This window comes from Pygoscelis adeliae, unplaced genomic scaffold (genome assembly GCF_000699105.1).
Source record: "Pygoscelis adeliae isolate BGI_AS28 unplaced genomic scaffold, ASM69910v1 Scaffold308, whole genome shotgun sequence".
Taxonomy (NCBI): domain Eukaryota; kingdom Metazoa; phylum Chordata; class Aves; order Sphenisciformes; family Spheniscidae; genus Pygoscelis; species Pygoscelis adeliae.
Window position 1 is genome coordinate 869,084 of NW_008825306.1, and position 27,991 is coordinate 897,074.

Genomic DNA, 27,991 nt, shown 5'->3' on the forward strand with positions numbered 1-27,991 from the left:
TGTTAAATTCATTCTTCACCCGGTATCATCCAGGTATTTTCAGAGGTGCAAGGGGCAAAAAAGGCAGTATGCGTAATAATTTTTTAAGATGTTAATTATATGATCTAATACAGAAAAGCATACAACCCCATACAACTTCCTGTGTGTACAATACATCCTGTTTTTAAAATTTAGTCATTCAAATCTCAAAGGTCCCCATAAAATCCATCACACACACACCCCTACCTGCCTTCCTGCTCATCTCCTTCCAAACCCTGGAGCCTCGTCTCCTGCAGCTTCATCTGAATTTCCGTCTCCGTACACAAAGGTTTCCGAGCCCCTGTTCCTGAGCACTCTGTATCCAACCCTTCACAGGCACAGCAGACTGATCTGTTACTGGCCCCTGTTAACAGGGGCCTTCCAAACCCCCTATTCCCCGATTAATTTTACCTTGAAAGCAAGGTGAAATCGAATTGTTCAACCTCAGTAATATTAACCACGTGCATTTTTATTCTGTTTGCCATTTATCAGCCTCAGGTACACCTAGCAATATCAGGCTGTGAAATGAACTACAGCAGGTTTCCAACAGTGTCACTCTCTGCTGCTGCTCGCTTAAAGGATATGCACCACACACACCAACCACAGTACGGCTAAAAAAAAGAGCCTGAAACATCTATTAGATAATTGAAATATAGTTGCAGTGTATTACTGCACTTTGGAATGAGAAGTTCTAACCCGAGATGAAATCAGCTTCAAACTGCATTTTAAAAGTTACTCAAATTCAGTAATAGTGAAGAAATATTCTTGTTTACATCACTTAAAAGTACTCTAGAGAACAGAACAGACATTTACATACGTATTTTGTCAGTGCTGGCCCAGTGGCTGAATGCTGCAGTGTACGAAAAGCATCTAAATACCCGTATTTGTAGTATTAGCGCCTTGACTTCCAACAGTAACCACTGAAGCCAAATCGGGCCAAATTTTCTTCAGCTGAGTTTTTCTGTACGCAAACAAGTACATGCTGCATGCAGCTCTCTCGAAGCCTATTAGCTGCCCGACTTGTCAGCAAATGGACTTCACTCACAAAAATAATGGCATAGTTTGTGATTACAGCTTTGGAAGTTATATGAAAAGTTTAAAAAACCAAGCATCTTTTTCCTAGTGTCTTTTATGTGCCATGTGATAGTTTCAAAAAGCTGTCAGTTTGGAGTATCTCTGAAGTAATTCCCAGAGCTTGAAGTCAATGAGAATCCAACTGCTGAGACACAGCTTAGGAATGAGATGCGTTTTAATGATTTCAACCTTGTACTTCTCCAATTAAACCTCACAATTTCTAATTTCCGAATCTCGTTTCGGCTGCTGAACTTTAGTTTTAATCACAATAATCCAGACAGGATTTTAGCCTCATATAAATGTAAACTATTTTTTGTAATTCCAGCCACTGTACCACTTACCCGACGTTACTACTTGGAGTAATTTCTCACCATGACTTGCACATGGTTTCACATCTCAGTATGAACATTTGGAGTCAAAGTTCACAGGAAAGAGTAAAGCTTTGTATTTTCAGAACTGTGCAGTAATTATTAAAAGTGTATAATGTCTAGATGAAAAAATTAGCAGCCTGCTTATATGGAAACATTTTATTCAATCGCCACCCCAAATAACACCGTTAATTATATAATGCTACCTACCGAAGTGCCGAGATGGTCATCGCTGGAGAATCTGAGAGTCCTTGCATCGCCTTCCACCCAAGGATATTCTATCAACTAGATTTCATGCTTTTTTAATTTTTATTTTTTAAAGAGAAGTATTACCAGCATAATCCTTAATTGAAATAATCTTTCCACTGATTCAACAGACTGTGGATCAGGCCCTACGTGCCAAGGGTCTAGAAAGGAATGTCAGAGGTAGGTCTACGTTACTTCCACCTCAGTGGTGTGCTGAGACAGTGGAATTCTATCAGGACAAGCCTGTTTTGGTAAATTAATTAGAATGAAACATCGCTATCTTCACAAGTTGTAATGGACATGTGACAGTAAGGAACTTGTATAGCCAAGAGTTCAGGGTAATTTTGAAAATCTGGCCTCTGGTATGACTACGCTGTGTAATGAAAAGCTACATAGACCAAAAAGCTAACTGAAACATTAAAAGCTGTCTAGATGTATCAGCATGGACTAACTAACCTGCTTCCCCTTCAAAGCACTGAATTCTGAAATTGCTGTTGTTTCACTAATATAGTTGCAACAATTTACCTCAAATGAGAACACCTAATTTGACTTGGCAGTGTTAGGTTGTTGGACTCGATGATCTTAAGGCTCTTTTCCAACCTAAACGATTCTGTGATTCCAAGGGGAAAAAAAAAAAACAAAAAAAAACCAAAACCCTGGAAGAAATTCCTCGAAAAAATCCTGCAGTGCAAAAGCAGCAATGAAGACTGAGCACTACATTCCAGAAGGCTAATAACCTGCAGAAACAATGGCACCCACCTGAACAAAAGCTAGCTTATGAGGCCAAGCAAAGAGTGTATGACAGAAGAGCCTTAAATTCCGATTTGGCTTCTTCCTCCATTTGTAAAACATTTTTCCCCACAAAAGTGTATAGTATCAAGTCTAGAAAGAAATAAAGCAGGGTTTTATGCTCAGCACACAACATGGGAACTTGAGAGGTTTTTGCTTTTACACCAAAAATATTGCTTCAGCTGGACACTTTGTGTTTTTTTCTCTTTCTTCCCTAGTACAGCAAGGTTGCTCAAGTTCGCTTGGTGTTTACCTATTGCAACTAGTTATTATGGATACATTTTTTTCTACTTCCAGTACAGTGACTAGTTGCAAGACTAGTAGCACAGAAGGACAAATGCCGATCCATAAATTATAAACCAGTAATTCAGTATACCCACCACAACTGCAATCTGAAATCTGTGTACAGTGTATTGTATCCGTGCACCAAAGCTGCTGCTGTTCAGATCTTCACTGGAACTTGCTTCTTTTCTGCAATGACTTTCTTTAACCAAAGTGACAGGTGACCCCCAAGTCATGAAGACAATTTCTTGCATTTCTTGAAGCTGTCTGACAAACATATCATTGTGAAAACTCCAAAGAAGAAGTGTGTACAATTCTAAAGGAAAAATTCAAAGGCTGATAAAGAAAACACTTCCTGAAGAAGAGAGGAATTTCTCTAAGGTTTAAAATTAATTACGTACCTTTCCTTGTGCCAAGCTTTTTCTGGCATTTTTTTTTCTCTGTACGGATCCTCAAAATTAAAGGTGGTCTGACTTGTTAAATAAGCTATGCGTTAATGTGCATGCCCAAATCTTCAGAAATTCTGCCCCAAATATTGGAATAAACATAACAAACCCCACCATAAAAATGCTATTGAAAGGCAATTAAAAAAATACACCATGTTCTTCTAACAAAAAGATTCTCTGAGGTGAAGACAGCTGCACGGTAAACTGTACATCAAAAATTTCCCAATCCAGAAAGTTTGCCTGGTAATTCTACAGGGATATGACAAAGAGGAAAAAAAATTCCAAGATGCTTAGCCATCCTAACCCAGAGATTAAAATAATATATAACCGATTTTATTCATGTTGTTACTGTCTGAATCCATGTGAGAAGCATTCAAAATGCATGTTTATTTTGTCTCACTGACAAAATAGTGAATACTAACCATAAAGATTTCTACCTTTCAACACTGCAAGCCCTACTCCAAGTTGAGAGGCAGCGCACCTCACCAACCCTTCACTTTCATAGCCTCCAAAAACACAGTGTTGACGTTCCAAGCATAAGAGCTTTACTAGATCAGAATCTCAGCATACTTTCTGAAAAATTCCATCACAGTAAGAAAAGGTTCATCACCCCTCTACAAGTAGGAAGAAGCATTACATCACCAGCGATTGTAACATCTTCTCACAGCCAAAAGGAAGGAACGGGAAATACTGCAAATACAGGTTATCTATAACCAAACACAACTGGCACAACTCAGAAACCTGCAGTATGGATGAGGTGGCCATCCAGCTGAGTAACAAAATCCCTCTCTTTTCTTCTATCTCCCCGAGGTATCAGGAAGATGATGCCTCTATCTTGTGAAAACATGCTGGAGAAGGAGAGCGTGTCTCAACAACCTCAACATGGCAAGACTTCTAATGACAACAGAGCAGGACCGTTGGAAATCTTGTTATTTGGAGATCGACATTACTATATGTACTTGTAACGCCACATGAACGAAGTCCTAATAGCGTATGTTCAGAAAGATTCATAAAGAGTATGGAAAGTTGTCCTATTAAGTATTTTATAACAGGGCTGCACTATAAAAAGCACAGGAGTAAGAATATTTTGCAACCATATTACTTAAAACTGAGAACAATCCTCTTTCGGAAATGTAAATATTCAACTTGGTTAAATCAAGACAATCACAGATAGACATTTTTTCCCAAATCTTTGGCTGTATTGCAATGGTTGTTTCAATTTGTAATCTCCAACTAAACATTTCCTATCCATGGATTAACAATATATTTACTGACTTGTGTCTTTTAACAGTATTTATCCAACATAACAAAATAAACTGCAATTTGTTATACTTTTTTTTTACAAAACATTTTATAAATATTTTTACAAAATGTATACAAAGCAATTTCAAGTGAGACATACTTTACAAATGAAGGTATTTAAGCAAATAAAGTCCATACCACACTGACAATAAGTGACACATCCTCTTTAAGTGAAGTCAGTCTGTAAGGCCTCCCTAATCTAACAGATAAATTATACTAAAATCTTCAAAACGAACATAGTTTTCTTAATTGCCAGTTTAAAATTTGTTTCAGTATTAGGCAGTATTAAATAACATTGAAATCACAACGCTGATCCAGCAAAATAATGAAAACATGTTTAAAGTCATGCACATTCACAATACTTTGCTGGACTTGAGCCCATATGATTAATAAAGTCATACTTTTTTTTTTAAGCACAACAAAAATACAATTCTTTCATTTACTGCTTCACCACGTACCAGAATTCCTTTAGAATTGAATTCAAAGGAGTGAACAACAGAACATTAACAATCTAAGATTAGTCTTGCTAGGATTGTTCAATGGGTTCCTCTCGTAAGTAGTTCAGAGAAATGTGTCTGAGCAATTCAACCATGATGACTTTTTGTAATTTGTCATTTTTTATACACCATTGTCCCCCATCCCCAAATGAGATCCAACAGAAGACACATAGCCTGATACTTCAATTATGTATTTGCTGTAGAGAGGCTGGAAACCCCATACCCATTTTGAGGTGGTACAAAAAGCAAGCGGATCAATGAATGTGCAACTTTACTTCTTTTTTTCCCTATAAAAGAAAAATTTAACTGGTTAACATACAGCTGTGTAACTTACTGTTTTCCTTCCTAGATAGCTTAGAACGGTTGAATGTCCAAAATGATAAAATAGGCATCAGGATACACAGCCATGAGCATATTATGAAATCTAAAAAGGCAATAGGTGAAGACTGTATTGTCAGTTTTGCCAATAAGAAAACAACTAACCGCCTGAGAATCTATTCTATGGACACCTAACTAGAAATTTAAAACTGGCAATACTTATTATTACCTTGAACATTTTATACAACACTTGGGAATGTTTGGTTTTTACAAACATGTAGTTTAAAATTGGCACAATTTTTTTAAATGGCAATTAGTAACATACAAAACCAGTATTTCCGTTCACGTTGAAGGGGAAATGAATTTTAAGTAAGTTCATCTCTCTCACATTGCTTTCTAGATTTCTTTTCCTTTAGTGGTCAGACAGTGGACTGTAGCTCAACACTGAGTTGCGCTACGATCTTCTACTGTCACAAGGATCTAATTCTGCTTTCTTCTGCGCTATTCAGATGGACTGAATTACATGACAGCAAAACCTTCTGTTTTCTTTCCTGGCAATCTGACTGACAACCACAGCTTGTCACAATGAGCCTCTCTATTATGAAAATTGTAATCAGCAAGTCTGGAAAATGGCTGGTAATTTTTCTAAGAAATTGTGGAGAAGGCCTGGGGGAGAACACGAGCATACCTTAGAAACCACAACAGCTATATCCTCCTGAGCAGACATATGTACTACATGCACGTGACAAACGTCAGCGCACTTATGTGCACAAAAGCACTCATGACCAAAGTAAACTAGGAAAAAGCAGCATGGGCAGCAAAAAAAAAGATGTCATAGATTAAAATAAATAAATAAAATAATAGGATTCTATCTTAACAACATGACAGCAAGCCAAATACAAACCATGCAATGGTTTCACTTGGCTCTACAATAGGAATTAATAATTACACACTTTTCGATATGTTTAAACAATGGGATTGCTGATCGACTTTGGTCTGTACATATCTTGATAATTATGACTGCTACGGTGGATGATTTAACATTCTCTGACAGCAAAAAGCAAAAAAAAAAAATCAAAAATAAACACTGGCCTTTAAATTTAAACAAAGTAAGGCTAATGTCCTCTTAAAATATAAGCTACAAATATCATAACAGTTTTCAAATAAAAGTGCTTTTGACACTTGGTCTAAAAAAACCAAACAACAAATAAAAAAAAAACCCAACATTTTTACCACTTCAGAAAGACTCAAGGCTGACTACATCCAATTATAAAATGCAAAATCTTTTCCTCAAGAGTTAACATATATATGTATTATATATATAAATTCATGGCTCTATCATGGCCTCATCCTGTACACTTTGCCATTTACTGGCTTCCATTCTACCTTCCTTAGTCAAGCATTTATTACTTCATATCATGCCACTGTGACTAAGATCATATAATATCATCCCACAGACTAAAGTTACCCACTACAAATATATCATCAAGTACTAGTTTCTGCTCAGAAAGCAATAGAAAAGCACTTTAAGTTTAAATTATGAAGCCGTGTAAACACACTGATGTATCCTTCCAACTTAAGAATCCTAGAACACAGATTCATTAACAAAGCAAATAATCACTTCTGAATAGAGGTACAGTGGGTTTTCCAGAAAAACTAAAAATTTGATGATTTGTGGAAGAGAAGGTTAGGGGAGAATTGTTGCTTCCATCACTTTTTAAAAACATTTTCTTAATAAATATATCCTTTCAAATGACTGTGATTGTCAGTATATTACCGTATTACATAGGGCCTAACGACCTGCAACCTTGTTATGTTGCAGTACTGCACAATTATCAAAAGCACTATCATAATAATACTTGAAATAGTAAGGCCCTAACAGACTGCATTCTAACAAGGATTAACTTTACTTGGATATCTCACTGTAACCACAATGAGTATTGCTCTCAAACACAGAACAGAATCTAGTTTAGAAAGGTTAACCTTAAATGCATGTCAGGCTGTACTTGTGGTGTCATTCACATTTGCTTCTGCTAAGAGAAACATAACTTGTCCATGGTACTGTAACTATTAACACTCTAAGATACTATTTACAGCTGCTTCTAAAATAGAGTCAGTTTCTACAACGCCTTCACTGTGGTCTGGAATAAATTTTTCCAGACAGTTTTCCTGTGAAGCAATAGGTGAAAAATTAGGAAATTCTAATTCAACCGAACCGCTACTTGTCGCCTCGTTTTGTGGCTCCCTCCCAGCTTTTTTAAGTTCCAAGATGTTTTTAAATGTAGTTTCTAAACTCTTACTGAGCAGTAAGTCTTGCTGGGGTTCACCAGAGCCTTTCCTGTTATCAGGATGTAAAACCTCATTCTTTGGAGAGCTCCTCAGAGTTTTGTCTTGGAGGGAATTATTACACGTTACCTTTGAGAAAGATTGAACTGTGTTCCTTGATATTTTATTGTGTGTTCCGTGACCGCCTCTTGACACAGTTTTTGACAAGTCTTCAGAACTCGAAGAATTCTCAGTGGACTTGGCAAGATCTTTCCCAGCCATCTTTTCTTCAGAAAGGGCCACATATTGGCCCTCAGAAGAACAATTAGCTTTTTCAAACTTTAAAGCTTTAGCGAGGCTCTCCGATTTTTTAGTAGAAGCTACTCCTTCTTGTGGTGTCAGAACGTTGTTAGGCACTAGAGGAAGTTTACTGTGATTTGTGGACTCTGCTGAGCTGGATTTTGGTCGGTCTCTGGCTTGGGTTTTGGTAGTCTGACTTCGAGAAGGTAATGTTTTGCTAGACTGATGGTCACTTTTGCCGGACTGTGCTTCTTCAGCTGTTTTATCAAATTGTTTGGCAGAACAACAAAAATCGGCCTGATAACCATCTGAAAATTAAGTAACAACGTTTTACTTAAATTACCTATACATCGAAGTAACAGACACTCCAACATAGTTTGTGAGTATTAAAATTCAAATAACATCCACAGCCTACAGATTCACGTTCTTAAGAGATTTACACATGCTTAAGTGTTCTGCTGCGTCCAGTGTAGGAGATTATGACCAAATTAATCAGCATACTATGCATGTATGTGCACTGTAAAACCAGACTAAGGGCACTTCCTACCATTCTAAATATGGTATTTGAAAGACTAATACCTTCTTCAATACATCCTCTGAATATCTTTTAAAGTATGCAGAATACGCAGAACATTTAAACAAATAGTAACTGTTATCTTACACAAATAATGTGTTTCTAGTTGCTACGTTCAACTGTCTGGTTAAAAATGCTGCCATTTAAGTGGCTATGACATTCCAAAAGCATGACTTCATTAAGATGAACAAGAGCATTCATGCTTCATACAGTGGTGTTCTTTCTTACTGCCAGCGAACTCTCAGATTCTTCCCTACTAGAATTGAGAACATGCAGGAGTCATGACTATTGTCAAAAGAAACTCAGAAATATTTCTCTGCCAAACAGGCCAAATATATTTTTTCCCCAAATAACTGCCTTCAACCTTACAGTGTCTCTAGATTGTTGAATTTGGGAGTTACTAAAATTTAAATTCTAACTGCTTATTCAGTATTTCAATTACTGGAATCCCTAGCAATCAGTGCCTCACTGTGGCCACAACTATTTTTAAACACTCCATGCTTATGCTGCTTTTGCAAGATTCAGAAGTTAACCATCACTTACCAGGATCCACTAGTGCAAGACGCTTATCCCGGGTCAGAGATGCCCTTTCTTCCTGGTTAAACATCCTATCAATCATAACCATTTCTGCAGAGGGATTTATCCGCTGCAGGAAAAGGAAAAAAACCAACCATCTCTGTAGTCACTCATACGTTGGTACCAAATCAAAACATTTATAGCTTAGTTACTCTTCAGAGAAAAAGATTGTCTTTCATTAGATTTTGTGGAGAATGTTCACAATTCCACAGCGTCTTCAACGATCTTGACTGTGACCTCAACCACTACTGAAACTCAACCATAAAATATTATTCACATTTTATGGTACCTTTTATTTGTTAAAGATTTTAAAACAAGGAATTACTATTCTAATTGTAAAAACTGTACCTTTTCAGGACTGAGTATGTTTACCACTGTACACCACAATTTTTTACATCATACAGTATCTTAGAGCGAAAAACAGCAAAAATCTTGCAATGGGACCACCCTATCATCTTGCTTCTTCCCTGCACTTGCCTCCCATCCTTCTAACTAGTTAGTGCTGAGTTGCAATTTGCTGACAATGCCTTCAAGCCAGATGGATCCATCCATCACAGAAGAAAGTTCACTGGCTACTAAGTCACAACACAGGCAACTAGTTCCAAACCTGAACATTATGTGAAATAACCTCTTCAAAATGGCTGAATGGGATTTACCATACAACATACCAGATGCTAAAAGAACAGGTTTTAACCTCCATCCCTCCTTTGCACCCGCAATTACTTGCAAGTATTTGATGGTTATCTTTTTTAATGGGACTGCTAGATTCCAAAACCATATTAACACTTATATTACGTATTCCTGTCTCTAAAGCAGAGTGATTTAAATGTCTATTATACTCAAATTCAAAACTTTTCTGGGCTTGAAAATCAGCACATCTGAAGCCACAATGACACTTCCTCATCCTTATAAAATACATTCTTAAAGTAACTTTGTCAGTTTTCTTTTTACCTCACGCCTGGGATTGTGAAAGCACTTAAATCAGAAGCATTTCTGATGAAAATGTGAGGCTCCACCTAGCTACTAAGGAGAAGTAATGATTTCCTAAACTGCAATATGACTTAGCTCCAATTATAGTATGGCTGGAGGCCTCTGAAAGGAGCTTTTCAACATTCTTTCAGGCTCTATCACCACAAAAATACACAGAAATCACCTGTCTGACTACCACAGCCTGTTCAGCGCAAAAGCAAAGCGTAGGCAGAGAGCAGACGTTTGTGTGTATTAAAAGTCTATGGAACTTATATATAGCAGCACCCTTACTTAGGCAGTATGTGAAATACAAACTCAACCCATTTCACTGATTTTAAGATGTGTGCATACACTTAAAAATGCAGGTTGGCCACCGAAACTGCTGGTGCAATAACAAGTACACTGGCTATATATATGTACCTCTAAAACCTGAATATATATATTTGTCACCTTCATAAGGCAATAAATAGTATCCACAAAATGAAATTGTAATGCTCTCACCTTCCTGTAGATGTATTTTTTTTTAACAAACTGAATCACTCCTATAAACATAAAATGTACCTGGGTTATACACCTTACCATTGCATCTTCTATAAGCAAACATCTGTATTTGTTCAGCATAGCCTGTGTCCTCTTCAGAAGCTGTGTAGCTACAGATTCAAATTCACTGTCCACTAGAAAGACAAGAGTATACTTTCAAATACTGTTCTTCAGTAACCAGAAGGTTCAGTAACCTGCACAAATTTAAAAATGTTCCCTTTCTCATTGCTCTAACTTAGACAGAGAATTCTCTCAATAAATACATTGAGTACAAACGTATTGCCCATTTTTAAAAAGGAAATTACCTTTTCTTAAGTCTTCCTCTGTTGGCAGTGATCCCTGGCACACATGGTATGAAAGGAGTCTCTGAACTGCATCATTTAATGATCTGAACCGACTTTTATCTGGTGTCACAGCATGCACTTGATCCTTCTGTAATTGCTGTAGAATACTACAAGGAAAATTAATGATATATAACTAACACATACTCTAACAGAAGTTTATACATTGACAAAACCTAAAAAGAAATGAAGGTTAGAGGAAACATCTGCAAAAAAATTACAAAAGAAGAATGACTTACAAAGCTCCTTTAGTTAACTGTTTAGCAGCAGGCCTTTTCTGTCCAACTAAATGACCATCCACCTAAGTGCAAAATAAAAGACAAATTACAATATATCCCCTCCTTTGCAAAGCCTAAGTTTCAGCATTTATTTCTGCCAATTAAGTATATCACCGATACTAAGTGTAACCACCACATAAGTATAAACACTTTCAACTATCTCCTATTTTCACAGGGCACTGTATCAATGAAATAGGGAAGTCACTTCTCTTAAATAAACCAAAGGTCTGAAATGTTGTTTGTAGGCAAATTCCACTGTAGTGCATATACATGCTTCACTAGGAAAAACGTTGGGTATCAAATTTAGCAGGTGAAAAGAAGAAAAGGTACAACTAGAAACTTTTCCAAAGAAATCTGCTCTCAAGAACTGTCTCTGCATTTCTCAGCTGATGTCATCTTGCCTGATTTTGATGGATTACAGTATCTGTCAGGAAAGCAGGCTAAGGTTGCGTACTTAAATTCTCAAAAGCCACGGTGGCTGAGTGCAGGATGAAAGTGGTTCTAAGAATTCTGTTTCAGTGTCGATGCTATAGATATACCCATTAGGTAGACCTACATCATCTTCTCCTTTCCTTAGACATTTATGAAGCCAAGGTTTTTCAAGGGAACACTGTCCTAAGATGTGAGGCTCTCTGAGGTGGTAAAGGCTCACGATCCTACCGTATGAGAGGCATTACTGCAATCCAAGTATTCTCCCAAAGAAGCCATTTGGGATCAAATAGTCTTTGTTTAATATGAAGCTGTTGGGATTTTTAGTCAACTATTCTTACTAATGAAACTGGTCACAGAGCAAAAGTTACTTATTTATAAAAAGATTGTGTGAAAGCTCTTTTGAACTACAACATGGTTAGAAGGAACAAAAAAAGCACGTGGTACAGAGCATCCTTCTTAGCAAAGTAGGAGCAGCATGCAGCAGGCACACTATAATGGTACTTGGGGGCCAAAAAGCCTTTAGCTTCAGAGCACAAAAAGTATTCACCACCACAGGAGAATGAACATCTGATCAACAATTACAAAACCAGGCTGAACTCATAATTGAGCACTACTGTATCTTCTGCTCTACTTGTAAGACAGTAAGTTTTTCTACTTGTAAGACAGGGAAAAACATTCATGTCATGCTACATCAACAAATATATTTACAGCAAGGAACAAAAATTCTAAATCAGATCTCCTCTTGTTTTCTTCCGTGATTGTGTAGTTTAGTTCCATCCACAACGAAGCCCACACCTTCAAGCCTACTTCAAACCCTCGCTTCTTGCCCTCAGCTATTCAGTCCATGAACGTAACAATTATCGCATCCCTCCAGAAGTTCTTGTATTCCCTCTCCAAAAAAGCCGGCCTCCCCTTCCAGCCCCAAACCCTGGACATAGTGTTAAATTTTTGTACATAGTTGCCATATATAGGAGAACTTTTGGTGGTGATAAAAAAAAAATACACTGGGATAAGAAGACAATGCAGTAAAGAATAAAACAGACAAAGACCAGATGGAGTTTTTCTGCTACTTCTCACAAACCATCCCCTCCCAATCAGCTGAAGAATAGCTGAGTTTGTGAGAAGTAATGATAAGAGTAGGTCTACTTATGTGCAACTCAATGAAGAATTGCTATGTCATATGAAATTATCTTCAGGGAACAGTACAGTCAGACTCCACTTACTGAATTACATCTCAAAACAGCATTCAGAATATCAACTTGCAAAATACTCAACGTTTATTATGTCAAGGTAGAATTTGACAAGCTTGAGTGACTTCATATACTCTAAAAAAACCTGCAAGGACTCCTAGATTATCAATATGGAGTTGAAACATCCCTAACTTTACTAAAATTTTAAGGGAAAGGGAAACATAAATAAAAGTATTCTCTACCTGTATACTCTGTTGAACTGATGATGATCCTATTACTTTTTCTTGTGGCTGTACGGTTCCTAGAGATTGCTGTATGATTTTTCCTCCAGAGTCCTGTCCTATAAAAAATAGGTTAAAAAGACTCCGTCATCCTAAGCAAGAACAGAGTAGTTTCATGTACCTATCCTGATCATTTTACTTCGGTTTTTAGCTTCTAGGAGAAAGATACATCTCATATGCTTAAAAGCGTTAGTGCAACTACCCTGTGGAGAAACTGGCTCATAAAAATGAAACCGGACTAATATTTTGTGCTGCAAACTACAAAAATCCTCAGATATCTCCTACCATAGTACTGCAATGTAAGAAGAAATTCAAATACCGTAAGTATAGTGTCCCAACAATTTACTGAAAATCATACAGTACATTTTATCAAGCTTTTCAATACTAACCCTCCCTCAAGCATATAAACACAATTTTTCTGGAGCTTCTGAAAGTATTTAGACAGCAGGCATCATAAATTTTTTTTCTAGTTTTTCTAGATAGGCAGACTTCCTCCAATTGCCTTGCTCAGAAATTCAAACAGCATCTTATCAGCCATGCTACATTACAACCAACACAAATAAGAATCCCCCCCCCCAAAAAAAAAGCACACTGTGCTGATTGTACAGAATTGCCTGGACAGCTTGCATGTAACAGTACACAAGGAAAAAGAAAAAGGTAGATTATAGGACCTTATTCGAAAGGGCTACTTATGTACAAAGAGAACATGAAGGTTACTGCATTTTTGCGTTTTTGAATATATTGGTTTTGTTCTTTTAGTAGCATGGTGCTGCTTGAAAAGCCCAGTATTTTGCCATGAACAACGCATTAACTATTCTAACAGAAAGTGACACATTCAAAAACAAATCGAGTGATGACAGCCTGCACATAACCTTGTAATCGCTATTTTTCTTTCCTCTGTATCTGAAGCAGCCATCACAAGAGAGGGTCTAGAAGTTTCATAGAATTTTTAGCAGATGTCCATATTTTGAAAATGACTTATTTCTATTTTCCTAAGCTGAAAAAAAAAATAAGAAAAATGAAAGAAGGTACAATTTTGGATTTTATAGAAGGGGAGAAATAATTGCTTATTGTGGAGATTCAACTTTTCACTCTACAAAATGAAGTGCCATGGTTGGGAAAAACAAGAGCACGCACTCAATGCTAAAAAATTTAGTTTGCGTTCTTCTAAAAATAAAATTCTGATAACCTTTAGGACCCTAACAGCACGAACCATCAATGCAAGTCTGACACATTGAAGAAGAGCCAACTTCTGTTGCTGGAGAAAATTAAGAAAATTATTTTAAAAAGACCTTAGTTGACCTGATAGTGTGTTGCTCAGAAGACTTGTTAGCTGAGGCTGTCTCAAATTATCCTGTGTCTTCGATGCAGAAACTGGTGATGTCTGGGTCATAGCTTTTTTCTGTGTCACATACATTAAAATAAAAAAAAAAAAAAAAAAACACCCACAGTCAAATATTTACCAAAAGCTTTAACAAACACAGGAAAAAAGCAAGAAAGGCAACTAAAATTCAGCTCTACGCATCCTTTTGCAACCTCAAACTCATAAGTGGTGAAATTTCAGACATCTCAATTCCTCCTAAGTTCAAGAATTTTATGAAGTAAATCAGAGAGGAATAGAAATTACACTAACAGTACAAATATACACCAGCTACATTCTAGAAGAACCATGAATTACCACTACAAGCGGCCCTCAGAAAGCTCAGCTTTTGAGAGTCTCAGAACTGCAAGATGACTAAATAAGCTGTCTCCACAACAAAAAGATACACAGTGGAACAAACTGTCCAGTGTTTACCGATTAAATGATGCATGGTTTACAATACAGTACAATACTTAAAATGCAAGTCCAAACAAACTAAAAAGATTCTAGTAAACAGTAGAATTTGTTCTCTGTAGTTCCCATTTTCAGCTCTGAAATTTCAGCACAAAACCAAAATGATCTTTTACAGCAATAAGAAATATTATGCTTTTGTAACTGCTGAAACTCACTGACCCAGCACATATCCTACAAATAGGAAGATGTGGACACGTGAAGAGAAGGTCAGGCAGGCCTCAAATTACTCATCTGCAAACAAAATGTTACAACCTGTGCTAGCAGTTTTGGCAAAGACTAAAACGTGGTTCTACAACACATTTGCCCTTATTTTCTAAATACACACTATTTTCTAAGACACAATATTTCATCGCCCATTTTGGTCTTGGTTAAAAAACCCATCAGACCCTTGGGAAAAGAGAAAGATCCAAGATAATTAGTGCAAATGCATTCTGAGACAGTTATTATCAGTACTTTATAATGACCAAGGAAAAAAAACCAAAAGCAAAAAAAGGACAGAAATGGAATAATAGCTTGTTGCAATTGTGTGACAAGCCACTGAGTTAAATATTGGCAGACTTTGGAAGTTCACTTATGGAAACAACCAAACTTGAGTTGAATATATACTGCAGCTGCATCAACTGGACAAAAAGAGACCAATTCTCACCTTAAAAGTAAATTCAGAAATTTTTTTTTAATTATTACTAAGTAGACCTCTTCTTAGAGAAAATATTTTTTAAATGTTATACTTTTACAAACTGCTTTAAAAGGTATTTTCTGTTAAGGATTCTAAGAGACACTTCTTGCCTTGTCTTTGCTTCAAATTTGAAAGCTTCTAACTGCTCCAGACACACAAAACTATAGTGGGCAAAATGCCAAAAAGGTTAAGTTTTAACAGATTAATTTTCTATGGTAAATAACAAAGAGAAACCCAAGAAACCTTTTCATCTCTAATTTGAATAGGTCAAACCTTGAAAACACATGCATAGTTTTCAGTGAGGTCAAAAGACTTGTAAATGCTAAGAACGTACCCGAGCCTTTACATCTAGCTCTACGGTAAGATTTTCAGGAGAGCTCATAGTTGTATAATCTTACAATGTCCATTCCTTTAAATGGGAGCAGAAATAGATCAGTGCTAAGCAGTTCTGAAAATATTACTGTAAATCACCAACAAAATCTTCTGAATTAATGAAAGTGACAGACTCATTCACTCGGTGATAAGACTCCAGAAAACAGAGTGAAATGGTATCTCTGGGTTACAGTAATTTTCAGCAGTTCCACAGTATTTGTAACAATACAAACTAGCAAAATTAATGTTCTCTGTATTAACACCAGCTTTAATACTTTGCTAACCAGATTTTGGCATAGCTTAGAAGCATTTCTTTGGCTATATTCTCAAGCGGCTTTCATACCTGACCAAAGGCGAACTGTTGTTGTGTTACTCCAACTGACGTGTGACTAAAGGTGCTGATAGATTTGGAAGAGGATGCTGGAAGACGATGATGCGATGCACTGACAGGAACTTGAGTTCTGTTCTGCGTGAGCTGATCTCCAGTAAAGTTTCCTCCTGATGCGACAGACTGAACTGATGGTCCCAAGCTAGGATGTACTGAACCAGAGGAACTTGCAACAGCAAATCGATTAGAAGCTGACATATTTGAGACCGTAGACTGCCCAGGTGACATCGTAGTAAAACCCGATCTACCTTGAGAAACATTAGCTTGACTGGGTGACAAATGCAACACCGTTGGTGACGCCTGCTGCAGCGGCACCTGTCCACCAACAATTTGTGAAGTTCCATGATTTACTATAACTTGGTTTCCAGGAGCTGTGAATGTCTGGCCGGAAACAAGCTGAACAGCTGTGTTCTGATTATTCAGCATCTGTCCTGAATACGACTGGTTGGCTCTCAGCATGTTTGTAGAGTTCCTGTTGAGCATTACATGCTCAGCAGACACTTGGCTAGGAACCAGCTGGGAAGGCTGAGTCTGAAGAAGTTGCCCATTTATGGCCTGGACATGATGAACTGAATTAGAATTAACAGACAAACTTGTAGGTATGAGAAACTGGTTTTGAGGTGCATGAGGCTGTCCCATAGGAGAATGGATAACAATACTACCTCCAGCATTGCTAACTGTCTGAGGTGTAACTGATTTTCTTGTATTTTGTTGATTAACAATATTAACAGACATATGAGGACCAACTACTGAACTCTGAGGTGAGTTTGCAGAAGCAAAGGGAATCCCTTGCTGTACGTGATGTTGCTGTATTCCCAAGTTATTCACATTGTAAGCAGTCTGCTGACCCATCTGGATAGGCTTTGGTTGGATATTAATGGGAACTTTGTTAGAGTTTGGTGCCAAACCCCTCTGAATGATGATATTATGGACAGGCAATGACGTCTGAAAATTTGTGCTGTTAAATGGAACTGTTACAGGTTGTGCTACTGGACTTGAATTTGAGTTACCAAACAGCGAGTTACCATTTGGAGTCTGTCTATGAACCAACAGGCCACTACTCATGTTTGCAGGTGTTTGTTGACCATTGCCTTTCAGTATAATCTGAGATCCATCAAGGTTATTAATGGTCATCATGGAAGGTTGATTACTAAATGAACCAATTAGCTGTATCTGCCCAGAACCACTAATCTGGCTGCTGTTAGACAAATGCTGGCTGGGAACACTAATTCCGACATGTTGCATAAAGCCATGTTGCACACCGACTGTATTGCTTGCAAAAGATGCTCCAACAGGTTGCTGTACCACTTGAGTAACTCCTATAGGTTGCAACGTCTGACCTGAGTAATTAGAAACATTAGAAGCCTGAGTAAAGGATGCTGATGAAGAAGGATGAAGCTGAGCTTGTGCAAACTGTTGGCTAGAACCTACACTGGCATCCAAATATGCCTCTTCTGCCAAAGTCTGTTCAGTAATATTGGCCTCCTGCAAGGACTTCTGAAGAATATCAAAAGGCTGATCCTCAGTAAGATCAGGTAAAGGAGAAGATACAAGTTCATCTTCAAGAAACTGAAGGCTACTGGACAGCTGCAGTCCATCACTAGGCCCCTCTCCAAGCTGACTGCTTACAGCTTTTACAGACGACTTAGGATCAGTGTTCTGAAATGCAAAACAAGAAAGAAATAATTTTCATAAATTCCCAGCTCTACCTTGTTTCCCCATTAACCTTTTTTCGTGCAAGCAAACTTTCTTTACAAAATTATATTCTTTGCATAGTATGTATATAAGGTGCCATTCATCCCATACAGTGGGGGCAGCATAAACATGTGCATCACTTACATCCCACTCATGCCCTCTTAACAGACTGCTGGAGACACTACTCTCCCTTCACTTCTCAAATCTCCCAATTCCACAGCACTCAGCTCTGCAGCTGCACTGTTTCTAGAGGATGTGACATGCTCTTTAAATACCATTTTCCCTTGCTCAAGCTGAGTACTGTATGGACAAAAGGATAGAAGAGAGGAGGAGTGAAAAGACCTCCACTGTAACTCAATCGGGGCAAGGTTTCAGTAGCAACAGTAGTAGCAGGGAAAAGACAGGAGAAAGCTGCTCTTTCACCGACTTCCTCTATCAAATGAGATCCATCTCCAAAATCCTACCAATATTTCTATAGTCACACAGTGCAAACTAGCGACCATTTCATAAAGTTAAGGAATTACACTAATTCTTTGTTTAGAAAAATTTCAGAAACAAAGCAGTAAGAAAAACAATGCTACAGATTTTGTGGTTTATGCTAGTAAAAAGATTACTAAGAACGATAAACATTGAAACCACAGGTGATCTTAAGTGGCACCTTGAATGAAAAAACCCTTCAAATCTACATCCATAAATACTGTGTTAAGGAAAATCAGAACCTACTTAACTCTGGTCTATGATCAATAGAATTTTCCTAAAACAAAACTATGTCCAGAAACTCTAGACAACACAAGTATCAGGTTTCTACAGGTGGAATGACAAATTTAAATGCATAATAATACTTGCAATATTTTTAAGTTAGACAGAGTACACTTTTCTAAACTGCAAAATCGTATCTCAACTATTCAAAGACAACATCCAGTTTCTTTTTAGGTCAGGATAAATTGAAAATGTGGGTGTGAAATTATCAGTCACCTTCATACTCCCGAGCCTTCACTCCTTGAAGGTCATAGACGCTCGTTTTCACCTCATATAAACAGTGTGAAGATGCTGCAAGCCGTAATTATCACATGCAATAAATGTCCCCACCCTAACTTCAGTTCCCCAAGCATATTTATTCAGAATTTTACCCCAATCTGTTTCTGAATCAGCCTGTGTAGTTTATAAAACTTCTGTAATGTTTTAAAACATTAAGAGATTGTTCTTAAAATTCAGTAAAATATTTTCAAAATACAATTATAAAATTACAATAAATGTTTTTACATTTAATGTTAACAGAAGGAATTACACTAGTACTTAAATGTCTTGATGTCTGCATCTCATGAACACCTAAAATTTAAAATCAGATTCTCAACTGTACCTAGCTACCATCAGGCAGAGCAAAAAGGAGTCACTAACTAGGGCATTATTAGGACTCGTAACTGTCAGGTTCTTGTAGAGAATTCCCTATTGCATCTGTAACTTGTCTCCAGTGACAATGACCAATCTGAAATCTTTCACGACTGTGTAACTTAAGAGGGCTCCAGTTAATGCTATTCCAGTTAGTACTAACACTACAACTATTACTACTACTAATAATAGCAATAGTAATAATAAATAATATTACATGCAATCAAGATTAATAGCTTGAAACTCTCCCACTGGAATGAAGAATCTCAAGTTTCATTCCCTGCTCCCAGGACTGTTTAACATCCAAAAATGATTTTATGTGCATGAACTGGAATCAGGGACCTTCCAAGCTAACATCTGAATCACTGCTGCTCAGATTCTGAACAGCCACGCAGAACACCATCCTCATTTCACAGCAAGAAATTAGTGCCTCTGCAACTTCATGAATCTGCTTACCAACAAAAGTCTTATTCTTGCTGGCTCCATGAATATTCTGCTCTCTTAAGCTGTTCTACTATTCTACAATAGGAAGGTGGAAGCAGTCACTGAGTACAACCCAGGTAGTAGGGCAACGGCTGAGGAACCCTCTCATGAGGGTTGTAACAGAGACTGATGACCGCCCAAGGAAACCAACCTGGAATCTGTAGAGGTGGTATGCAATCATTCAACTCGTTGGCTGAGCATGCTTACCAGCCAAGGCACTGAACCCTTGACACTGAATTTGTAAACTCTGCCACTGAAAGGCATGAGGCCCGCATCAAGACAGTCAATCCTACTTCATGGTAGCAATTCTGAATATGTACAAAGACAGAACTTTCAGTATCTGCAAAAATTTTAATGACGAAAACATCAGAAGCCTTGAACTTTTCAGGCATCTTACATTATAAGCAGGGACTGTGAAACCATCTATTTGTATTTTAGATACCCCTTGTTGCTTCACAATGCACTATAAGAATCCATGCAATCAAGTCGTTCTTCACTTAGGTCAGCACAGGGCTCTCGTGCGAGGGAGGGAGGGAAGAGAAGATGGCATTGGTATTCATTATGAAGATACAAAAGGATGAGAACAGAGCATGAGAGGAACAAGTGCTGGAGAATGAAAATACAGTAAGCCATCCTAGGAACACAAACTAGAAATCCCTGCTCCTCTGATCACCTGCCTTCTAGATTACCCCCCCCCCCCCCCCCACCTCACATACCAGAAAGCTCTTTTGGCTTTCATCAAATATTTTTGTTTCTCCCAACTGCTACTCCCTACGCAACAATCCCACCTTGCCCAGAATCTCCCACTCCCTCTCAAAATTACTCCAAAAACTCACCTTCCAAAAATACACTAGAAATACACCCCTGACTCCTGCCCACCTACTCACGCTTATCAGAAGAATCTCTACAAAGAACAACTCGGAAGTCTAGGCTATGAGAAAAGCATGTCACATGTCACCCTTTTTCCCCCATAACCTCATTTTTCTTAGGATGAGTCCTCAGAACCCACCTCTGCCATGTTGCATACAGGAAGCTGCTGTTCGATAATAACTAGCCTGGTACCAAGTTGAAACCATTGTTCCTGATTAGCTGAAAATTGGGCACACCCTATTACTGTTGGTACCGCACTCCCCGACCATTACCTCAATCAGCTTATCTGGAGAAAGAACTGTCACTCAACGTATGTTTCTTCTACAATATTTAATAATGATATTAATTATTGAAAGGGGAAGGACAGGGCAAACACTTCACATCACACTGCTGTGGCTACAGAAAAGTCACTAGTTCTCTACGCGCAGATAAACAGTTTTCAGGATTTATTTATGCCAATTATTTAAGGTCCCTACACACCTGCAAGCATATCCACGTATCTGTTAGGAACACGGGACAAACAGACAGAGTCAAGACAACAGTACAACAGAAAGAGGAATTACCAAGGAAGCCCTACTCTATGTGTTGAAATAACTGAATTGTGGGATGAAGAATTCAGGTTTTTTAAAAAACACACCAATGAAATCAAAGAAATGTAGGTCAGAAGGGATCTCTGGAAGTCATCTAGTCCAACCTTCTACTCAAAGGAGGACTATTGCCAGCACTAGAGCAGATCAGCCTTGGCTTTATCTCCAAGGATGGGGATCCCACAACCTCATTGCGTAAAACTTGATCCAGGGCTGCAATACACTCCAGGCCAAGAAGGAATACCGAAGACTACTTGCAACACCTAATGAATTTAAAGTGATTTCCCTAACACTGAAGTTTCAGGAAGGAAATATCCCAAGCTAGCTATTCAGTCCAAAGAACAAAAAACCCCATTCATTAATTTGAAAAAATTGCTAGCTCAGATTCTACTTAGAAATAAGAAACAAAACCATCCTAACATACACAGACAACGTATGAATGACTAACTTCTTAGTGATTGTAGATGTAGCAGTGCTCAAATGTAGACCTTAAATTACAAGACCAGTTTACTGGAGAGAGTTACACCGGAGAGTATTTTCACTGCTCAGCAAGCTGTTTTACATATTTACAAAACACGGGCCAACAGTGCAGTATCTTTCGATTAATTCCCCACTGAAAACCCAATGAAATACTTAAAATATTAACAGCATGAAGTAGTTCTATGTTAGCATTCAGAATTTTCATACGAAAAAGGTCAAAACCCACATCTACTTCATTCAGTTTTATAAAAGCCAAATAAAGCCGCAACAAAAGCATGCAATCTCAATACAAATACAATTTATCTCCTGACCACTTACATTGGAGTTGGCGAAAATTGAATTTGAGTTGGCTACAGAATATTCTGCATTAGTTAAGTCTTCATTGCTCTGGTAAAAGACAAAAATCATGTTTAGAAATAATACACTCAATGAAGCTTATGTATGTCTAATACACAGGAATGCTACTTACAGATTTACTACTAGGTCCATGTAGAAAATAATTCAGCGCCTGTGGGTCCCTTAAGGGGGAAGAAAAAAAAAAAAGTTACCACTTTTAGGAAGCTCTTTCTGCTAATGAAGCTAATTTAACTAAGCCAGATACTGTATTCACATATATCAGGTCTGTAGTAAAAACACATTTCTTTCACTGACTCCAATGCAAAGCTGAAAGTTTATACCATTTGAGGATCTGTGTTTCTGTATCAGCACAATTTTCAGACGTTGATCGTATCTGCTGTCATTGTACCAAGGCATTTCAAGCAATAAACTACGTTCATCACAAAATTTTAGTTGCATTCTACTTTACTTCTCTTTATGAGGGTATTACTCATATTCTCTTAAAACACACAGTATTTTATGACAGCACGTAGTACAAAACCTAAGGAAAATACTACCACCAAATAACATGAGAACTATAACAGGTACCATCTCTTCTGCAGAGATAAACTATAATGCCTGTTTAGCTAGTGTCTAAGTCAATAGGGTATTTACAAACTTGTATCTTTAACATGTTTCCTGCCACCCTTAAGTTTTTCTAAACTTATGCTTGCCAGAGTAACAGTCCCTTCACTTGGAGAAAAAAAGAACAGCACCTTGTGAAATCAACCATAGAAATAACTGATTAAATATTATGAAATACAATTTCAGTGTATTTCATTAACTTAGCACTATCACTGAATAAAACTCAGATTAAAAATGTGGTCTGAATGAGTGTTGGAAATTCAAACAAATCAAACATACATTAATGTAACTGCACATATAGACCAAGTAAAAAAACACCAAAAGGTTGCATTACATGGGATTATTTTAATACAACAATTATACAGCATTTCCTAACGTGTCCATTAGCATGAAGAGTAAAATGACATGGAGTTTTTTGATTCTAAAACATCTTTATTGGTTAACAAGTAATAGTAAGACATTTTTGAGAAGCAGGAGATTCTCATGTAAAAAAATATTAATTCAAAACATCTCTCCTTCTCTCTTGATCATCCTAGAAAATAAAGAGGGAACAAATTAAAGATCTTTCAGGTTTACAACTAGTCTTCTAAAAGCACAAATACACCTCTAGTTCTCTTTTTTTCATTTAAAGAACGAACCGAATTCATGTGTTTACAAAAGACGTGTTAAACAGACAGTACTTGGCAAGGACTTTATGGTACAATTATGCTTACAACATAGAAGTGGTTACATATATTTTCAAGCGAAAATGTCATTTTAGATTACACTAAATTTCAAGAATTAAGGAGAACAGAACTCATGATCTGATATAAGGCTCTATCATGCTTACGAATTTTACTGATAAATAACCAGACCGTTTAGTACTAATTACACTCACTGGCTTTAAATCATGAAAAATGCAATTAAAAATGAAGAACACTTCATCACCTTAAATATTGTCTTTAGTAAGGAAGTAATTTTAGAAGGCACTTACTGAAATCAAAGGTCAGATGGGAAAAAAATGCTGTTTTCCATTCTTCTAGATGCTTAAGACAGTAATTGCTGCCAGCAGCAGGAAGAACACTGTAATTTTTCACACAAACACTCATCTGTAGAGAGAGCACTTCATTTTCTGGACCACCTGTGAACTTGTACCAGGATCCTTGTGATTCATGCTCATGACAGAGCACTTAATTGTCCCATGCAGTCAATTATCATCTTTATGTTCCAAGCACAATGTCTTTTCATACGGCTACAATCACTCATCTTGCACAGTACACTTCACAGAATATAACTGTGAGCCACTACTGGCAATGCTTTTGCTATAGCATCCACAGAGTAACCCCCAAACTACAGCAGCCACTGTGGCGATACTTTGTTTTTCCTCAAGTTAAAGCTCTCACTGGTTTCACTAGAAGCTTTGAGTGTGTGAGAAACTCAAAACTATTTACTACATTTAAGACAGTAAAAAAATTATTGCATGAAGCAGAGACAATCTTTTAGTAGCTGCTACGAGACTGAAGTCATGCTAATTTCTGGCAGAGTTTGAACAAAGTATTGTATACGAAATGTTCAACTTTCTTCTTATGTTGTAAATGCATTATAGCATATTATCTGTTCTTGAATATTGACATGAATGTTTGCCAAAGGAAGGTAACTTGTCACATATACAATCCACAAAAAGCTTCAGCTATCCTAATTATTTTTTGAGATTCCCACATGGAATTATAAGCCTCCAACTAAATCTGTTACGGAAATAATGCGGGGAAAAAAAAGAAAAAAAAAAAAAAACCAAAAACCAGGACCATTTAAAATCCCCAATTTTATTAAAATCAAGTATCTTGCAACAAAATGCTGACAAATTCTTGTTTGATGTGAATACTTAACAGTACTGGGTAGCAACTCTATTTTTCTAACATTCTTATGCAAATGCGTGTTTTTAGTAGAAATTAAGTATTTATAATTAAGAATAATTTTACTTTTCCCTTTAAAATGCAAGCATAGGGTTAACAAAGTATCTAGTTCCACCACTCAAAAAAATTGAGATCTGTATTTTTTTTTAATCCAAAAAAATCGTTCTTTGCAATGAAGTTTGTAACAACATCCCTAGTAACATGCTTCAATGCCGACCTGATATCACCACTAGCTGAGAAGAGAACCCAACCTCCATGCACACTCATTCCTTAGCCTCTCTCGAGGACAATGCCAGCAAGTGGACTGTCAGTTAGCATACACCGGGATTGAAGGCTTTGTGATACACACATCTCCACATGGAGCAAGTGAAACACAGCTACTCATTTCATTTGCAAGTCAACCTAGTCTTGAGACAATACTGACACAGAATCACCTTTCAGAAGATGATTTTGCAAAATCATTTTTCCCAACTTTTCTGAAAGAATTGCTTAAGGAAAACTTACCCAATAAGATCAAGGAGACAGGATTCATCATCGTCATCATCCATGACAACTAGAACAAAAACGGAAAGTATGGATATTTGATATGTATCAAACAAAAGATTGCTTTCAACAATAAAAAAAAATTTATCTAATTGATAAAACCAATTCAGAATATCTCAGTATTTTTTATGAAACGATTTATAAGGTTTACAGATGTCTACTATTGGCAAAGTTCATAAATAAACCTGCACCTTCTACAGAGGTCCACTGATTTATCTCAAAATCAAATTCAGTCACACATAATGATATACAAAATCCCATGCAATGTTTTACCATTTAGGGGTTTTTTTAGATCTTTAAATTGAAGAAAGACAAATGATTAACCAAACTGATTAAACAGAACTTCTATGACTTAAAAAAATAGTAAAAAAAAAAAAATCAACACTGAATGCAATCTCAAGACTCCAATTAAAATGCTTCTATAGGAATTTACTCCCAGGTAATCCCAGTGAGGGAATAACCAAACACTACAGAACCTACAAAGACTGTTACAAATTAGTGGCTATAATACTGACCAGCCAAAAAGGTAAACAAATTTGGGTCAGTATCATGATGGTGCTGTTATAGGCTAGAACCAGAACTATAGCCAAGACATTAAAAAGCATTAAAAAGAACGCTATTTTCTAGCAGACCTTTCGTAGCTATTGCTAGTGACAATACGGCCACTTCCAGTTTCTCCTCAACAATACTCAGAAGTGTACTTGAATCAACTTGTGATTAATAGTAGAGAATTCCGACAATCCTTTTAACAACGGGTGGGGAATTCATTTCTATTAGCCAAACTGAAAGTAAGCATCCATTCACTGGGTGCAGAGCATTTTTAGCCTCACAATATCATGACCACAAACTCTCTTACACACTGCCTACTCGGTCGGGTGCTGCCTGTACCAAATGTTCCATCACTCTTCCTTCGAAGCTTCTGTTTGCATATCGTGGTTCTCCTGTTCACCGTAACTCTCACAATATCATCTGAGACTGCACCTTCTCCCTTTTCCCTGTCAGTAACTCTCAGGACCACTTTATCCTCCCTTATTCTCTCTGTAAAGATCCCACCTAATCCACCAGTTCAATTATCAACTGATGCTAGCATTTCCTAAACCTCTTGGTGCCCTGGCTTCCATTTAGTTATCCAGTCTCATCTTCACAGTATCTTCTAATCACATCAAATTGATCACTGTGCGTTCCATGCTTGTTTTCTTCTCATCTTCCCTTAAAAAGTCTGCTATCATACTTATCACTCAAATTTGTTAATACAGTTTTGGCTTTAATTCATTTTGCTCTCTCTCTTACTTCTTGCCAAATATAAACTTACTCTGCCTGACCAGATACACGTGAAGGCTCTCCCTCATACAGATCTCCATAATGATTAAGACAATGAAGGGACTGGAGCATGTTATACAAGAGGCTGAGAGCACCAGGATTGTTCCGCCTGGGGAACAGAAGGCTATGGGGGAATCTTACCCCTGTGTATGAATACCTGGTGGGAGAGTGTAAAGAAGACTGAGCCAAACTCTTCTCAGTGGTATCCAGTGAATTAACAAGAGTCAAGGGGCACAAATTGAAACAAACAAACAAACAAACAAATCTATTTAAACACAAGAAAAAAAATTATTTTTTTTAAACCCTGAGGGCAGTCAAATACTGGCACAGGTCTTCCAGCAAGGTTATGGAGTCTCCATCCTTAGACATACCCAGAACCCAGCTGGACCACAGCCCCAGGCAGCCTGCTCTGGCTGAGCTTGCTGTAAGCAGGACATTGGATGCGGTGATCTCCAGACCTCCCTTCCCACCTCAGCTGTCCTGTGATTCTGTAACCTCTTTCCTGAAATTTTTCTATACTCCACTGATTCTGAAACTCGTTTATACTTTTAGACTAGCAGAGAGTACCCTGTCCTCTATACTGCATAGCCTCACACAGATTTTTTTTCTTCAATCTCCTGTGCGCTACAGCTTACAGTGAGGGTGAAGCAGAACCAGAGCACACATCACTGTGAGAATCCCTCAGTACTACCTCTCTGGGAGAACAGGAAACCAAAGCACAGCTACAGGGAACTACCTCAAATGTCAGCAAAATCAGCATTCATTAGGTGATTATGCATGCTAAGAAAAATAATTTCTCCCACGATTCAGTATTACATCTGCTCACTGTTGCACACAGCCACCAGCATGAGCACTGATCTTGCAATTTAATGCTAAGCAAATAACACATTTTATGATGTCACGAAATTTAAATGTAAATGTGCATTAGTAAGAGCAAATTAATACGCAATTAGCGTTAAATGATTAGCATTTTTTTTAACTGCACTGTTAGTAGTACTTACAGAAAGCTGTTATCTCCTCTAAGAGCTAAACAGCATATCCACCTCTCAAGAGCAAGGTTTCAAAGACTCCTAGCTAACCAAAAGTAAAAATCAGCTCTATTGGAAGTCAACATGCTCTTTGTTTTCACACTGCATGCCAACTTTTGAAAATCTCATCTCATGTGTCTATGGCAATACTGACATTGTTATTTAAATAAAATAAAATGTCCTTGCTTTACCAAACCAAATATTCTCTGTGATTATACTACAATAAGGGTTCAACATTACCGAAAGCGACCACACAGAACTTTGTTACTCCTGTGGGTATTGAAACTACTAACTCTAACTAGACAAATTTGGAAGTTCACTAAATTCTTGAAAACCTGCATATAATGATCAGAAGGAAAATAAATTGCATGAAAACACCAATGAGAGA

The 27,991-nt window shown here is 37.4% G+C and overlaps 1 protein-coding gene across 1 annotated transcript in view; it reads right to left on the reverse strand.

Annotated features, from left to right (window-relative positions):
- Positions 1-4,400: 4,400 nt before the first annotated feature.
- Positions 4,401-27,991, reverse strand: part of GLTSCR1L (GLTSCR1-like) — a 36,649-nt gene continuing 13,058 nt past the window's right edge. The window contains exons 2-12 of the mRNA XM_009330159.1: positions 25,217-25,265; positions 22,330-22,378; positions 22,179-22,247; positions 16,312-18,015; positions 14,389-14,488; positions 13,048-13,145; positions 11,145-11,206; positions 10,870-11,015; positions 10,604-10,698; positions 9,023-9,125; positions 4,401-8,213 (exon numbers count right to left, since the gene is read on the reverse strand). Of these exons, the coding sequence (XP_009328434.1) occupies positions 7,411-8,213; positions 9,023-9,125; positions 10,604-10,698; positions 10,870-11,015; positions 11,145-11,206; positions 13,048-13,145; positions 14,389-14,488; positions 16,312-18,015; positions 22,179-22,247; positions 22,330-22,378; positions 25,217-25,260 (3,273 nt within the window). The 5' untranslated portion in view covers positions 25,261-25,265 and the 3' untranslated portion in view covers positions 4,401-7,410. The remainder of the gene's footprint in view (positions 8,214-9,022; positions 9,126-10,603; positions 10,699-10,869; positions 11,016-11,144; positions 11,207-13,047; positions 13,146-14,388; positions 14,489-16,311; positions 18,016-22,178; positions 22,248-22,329; positions 22,379-25,216; positions 25,266-27,991) is intronic.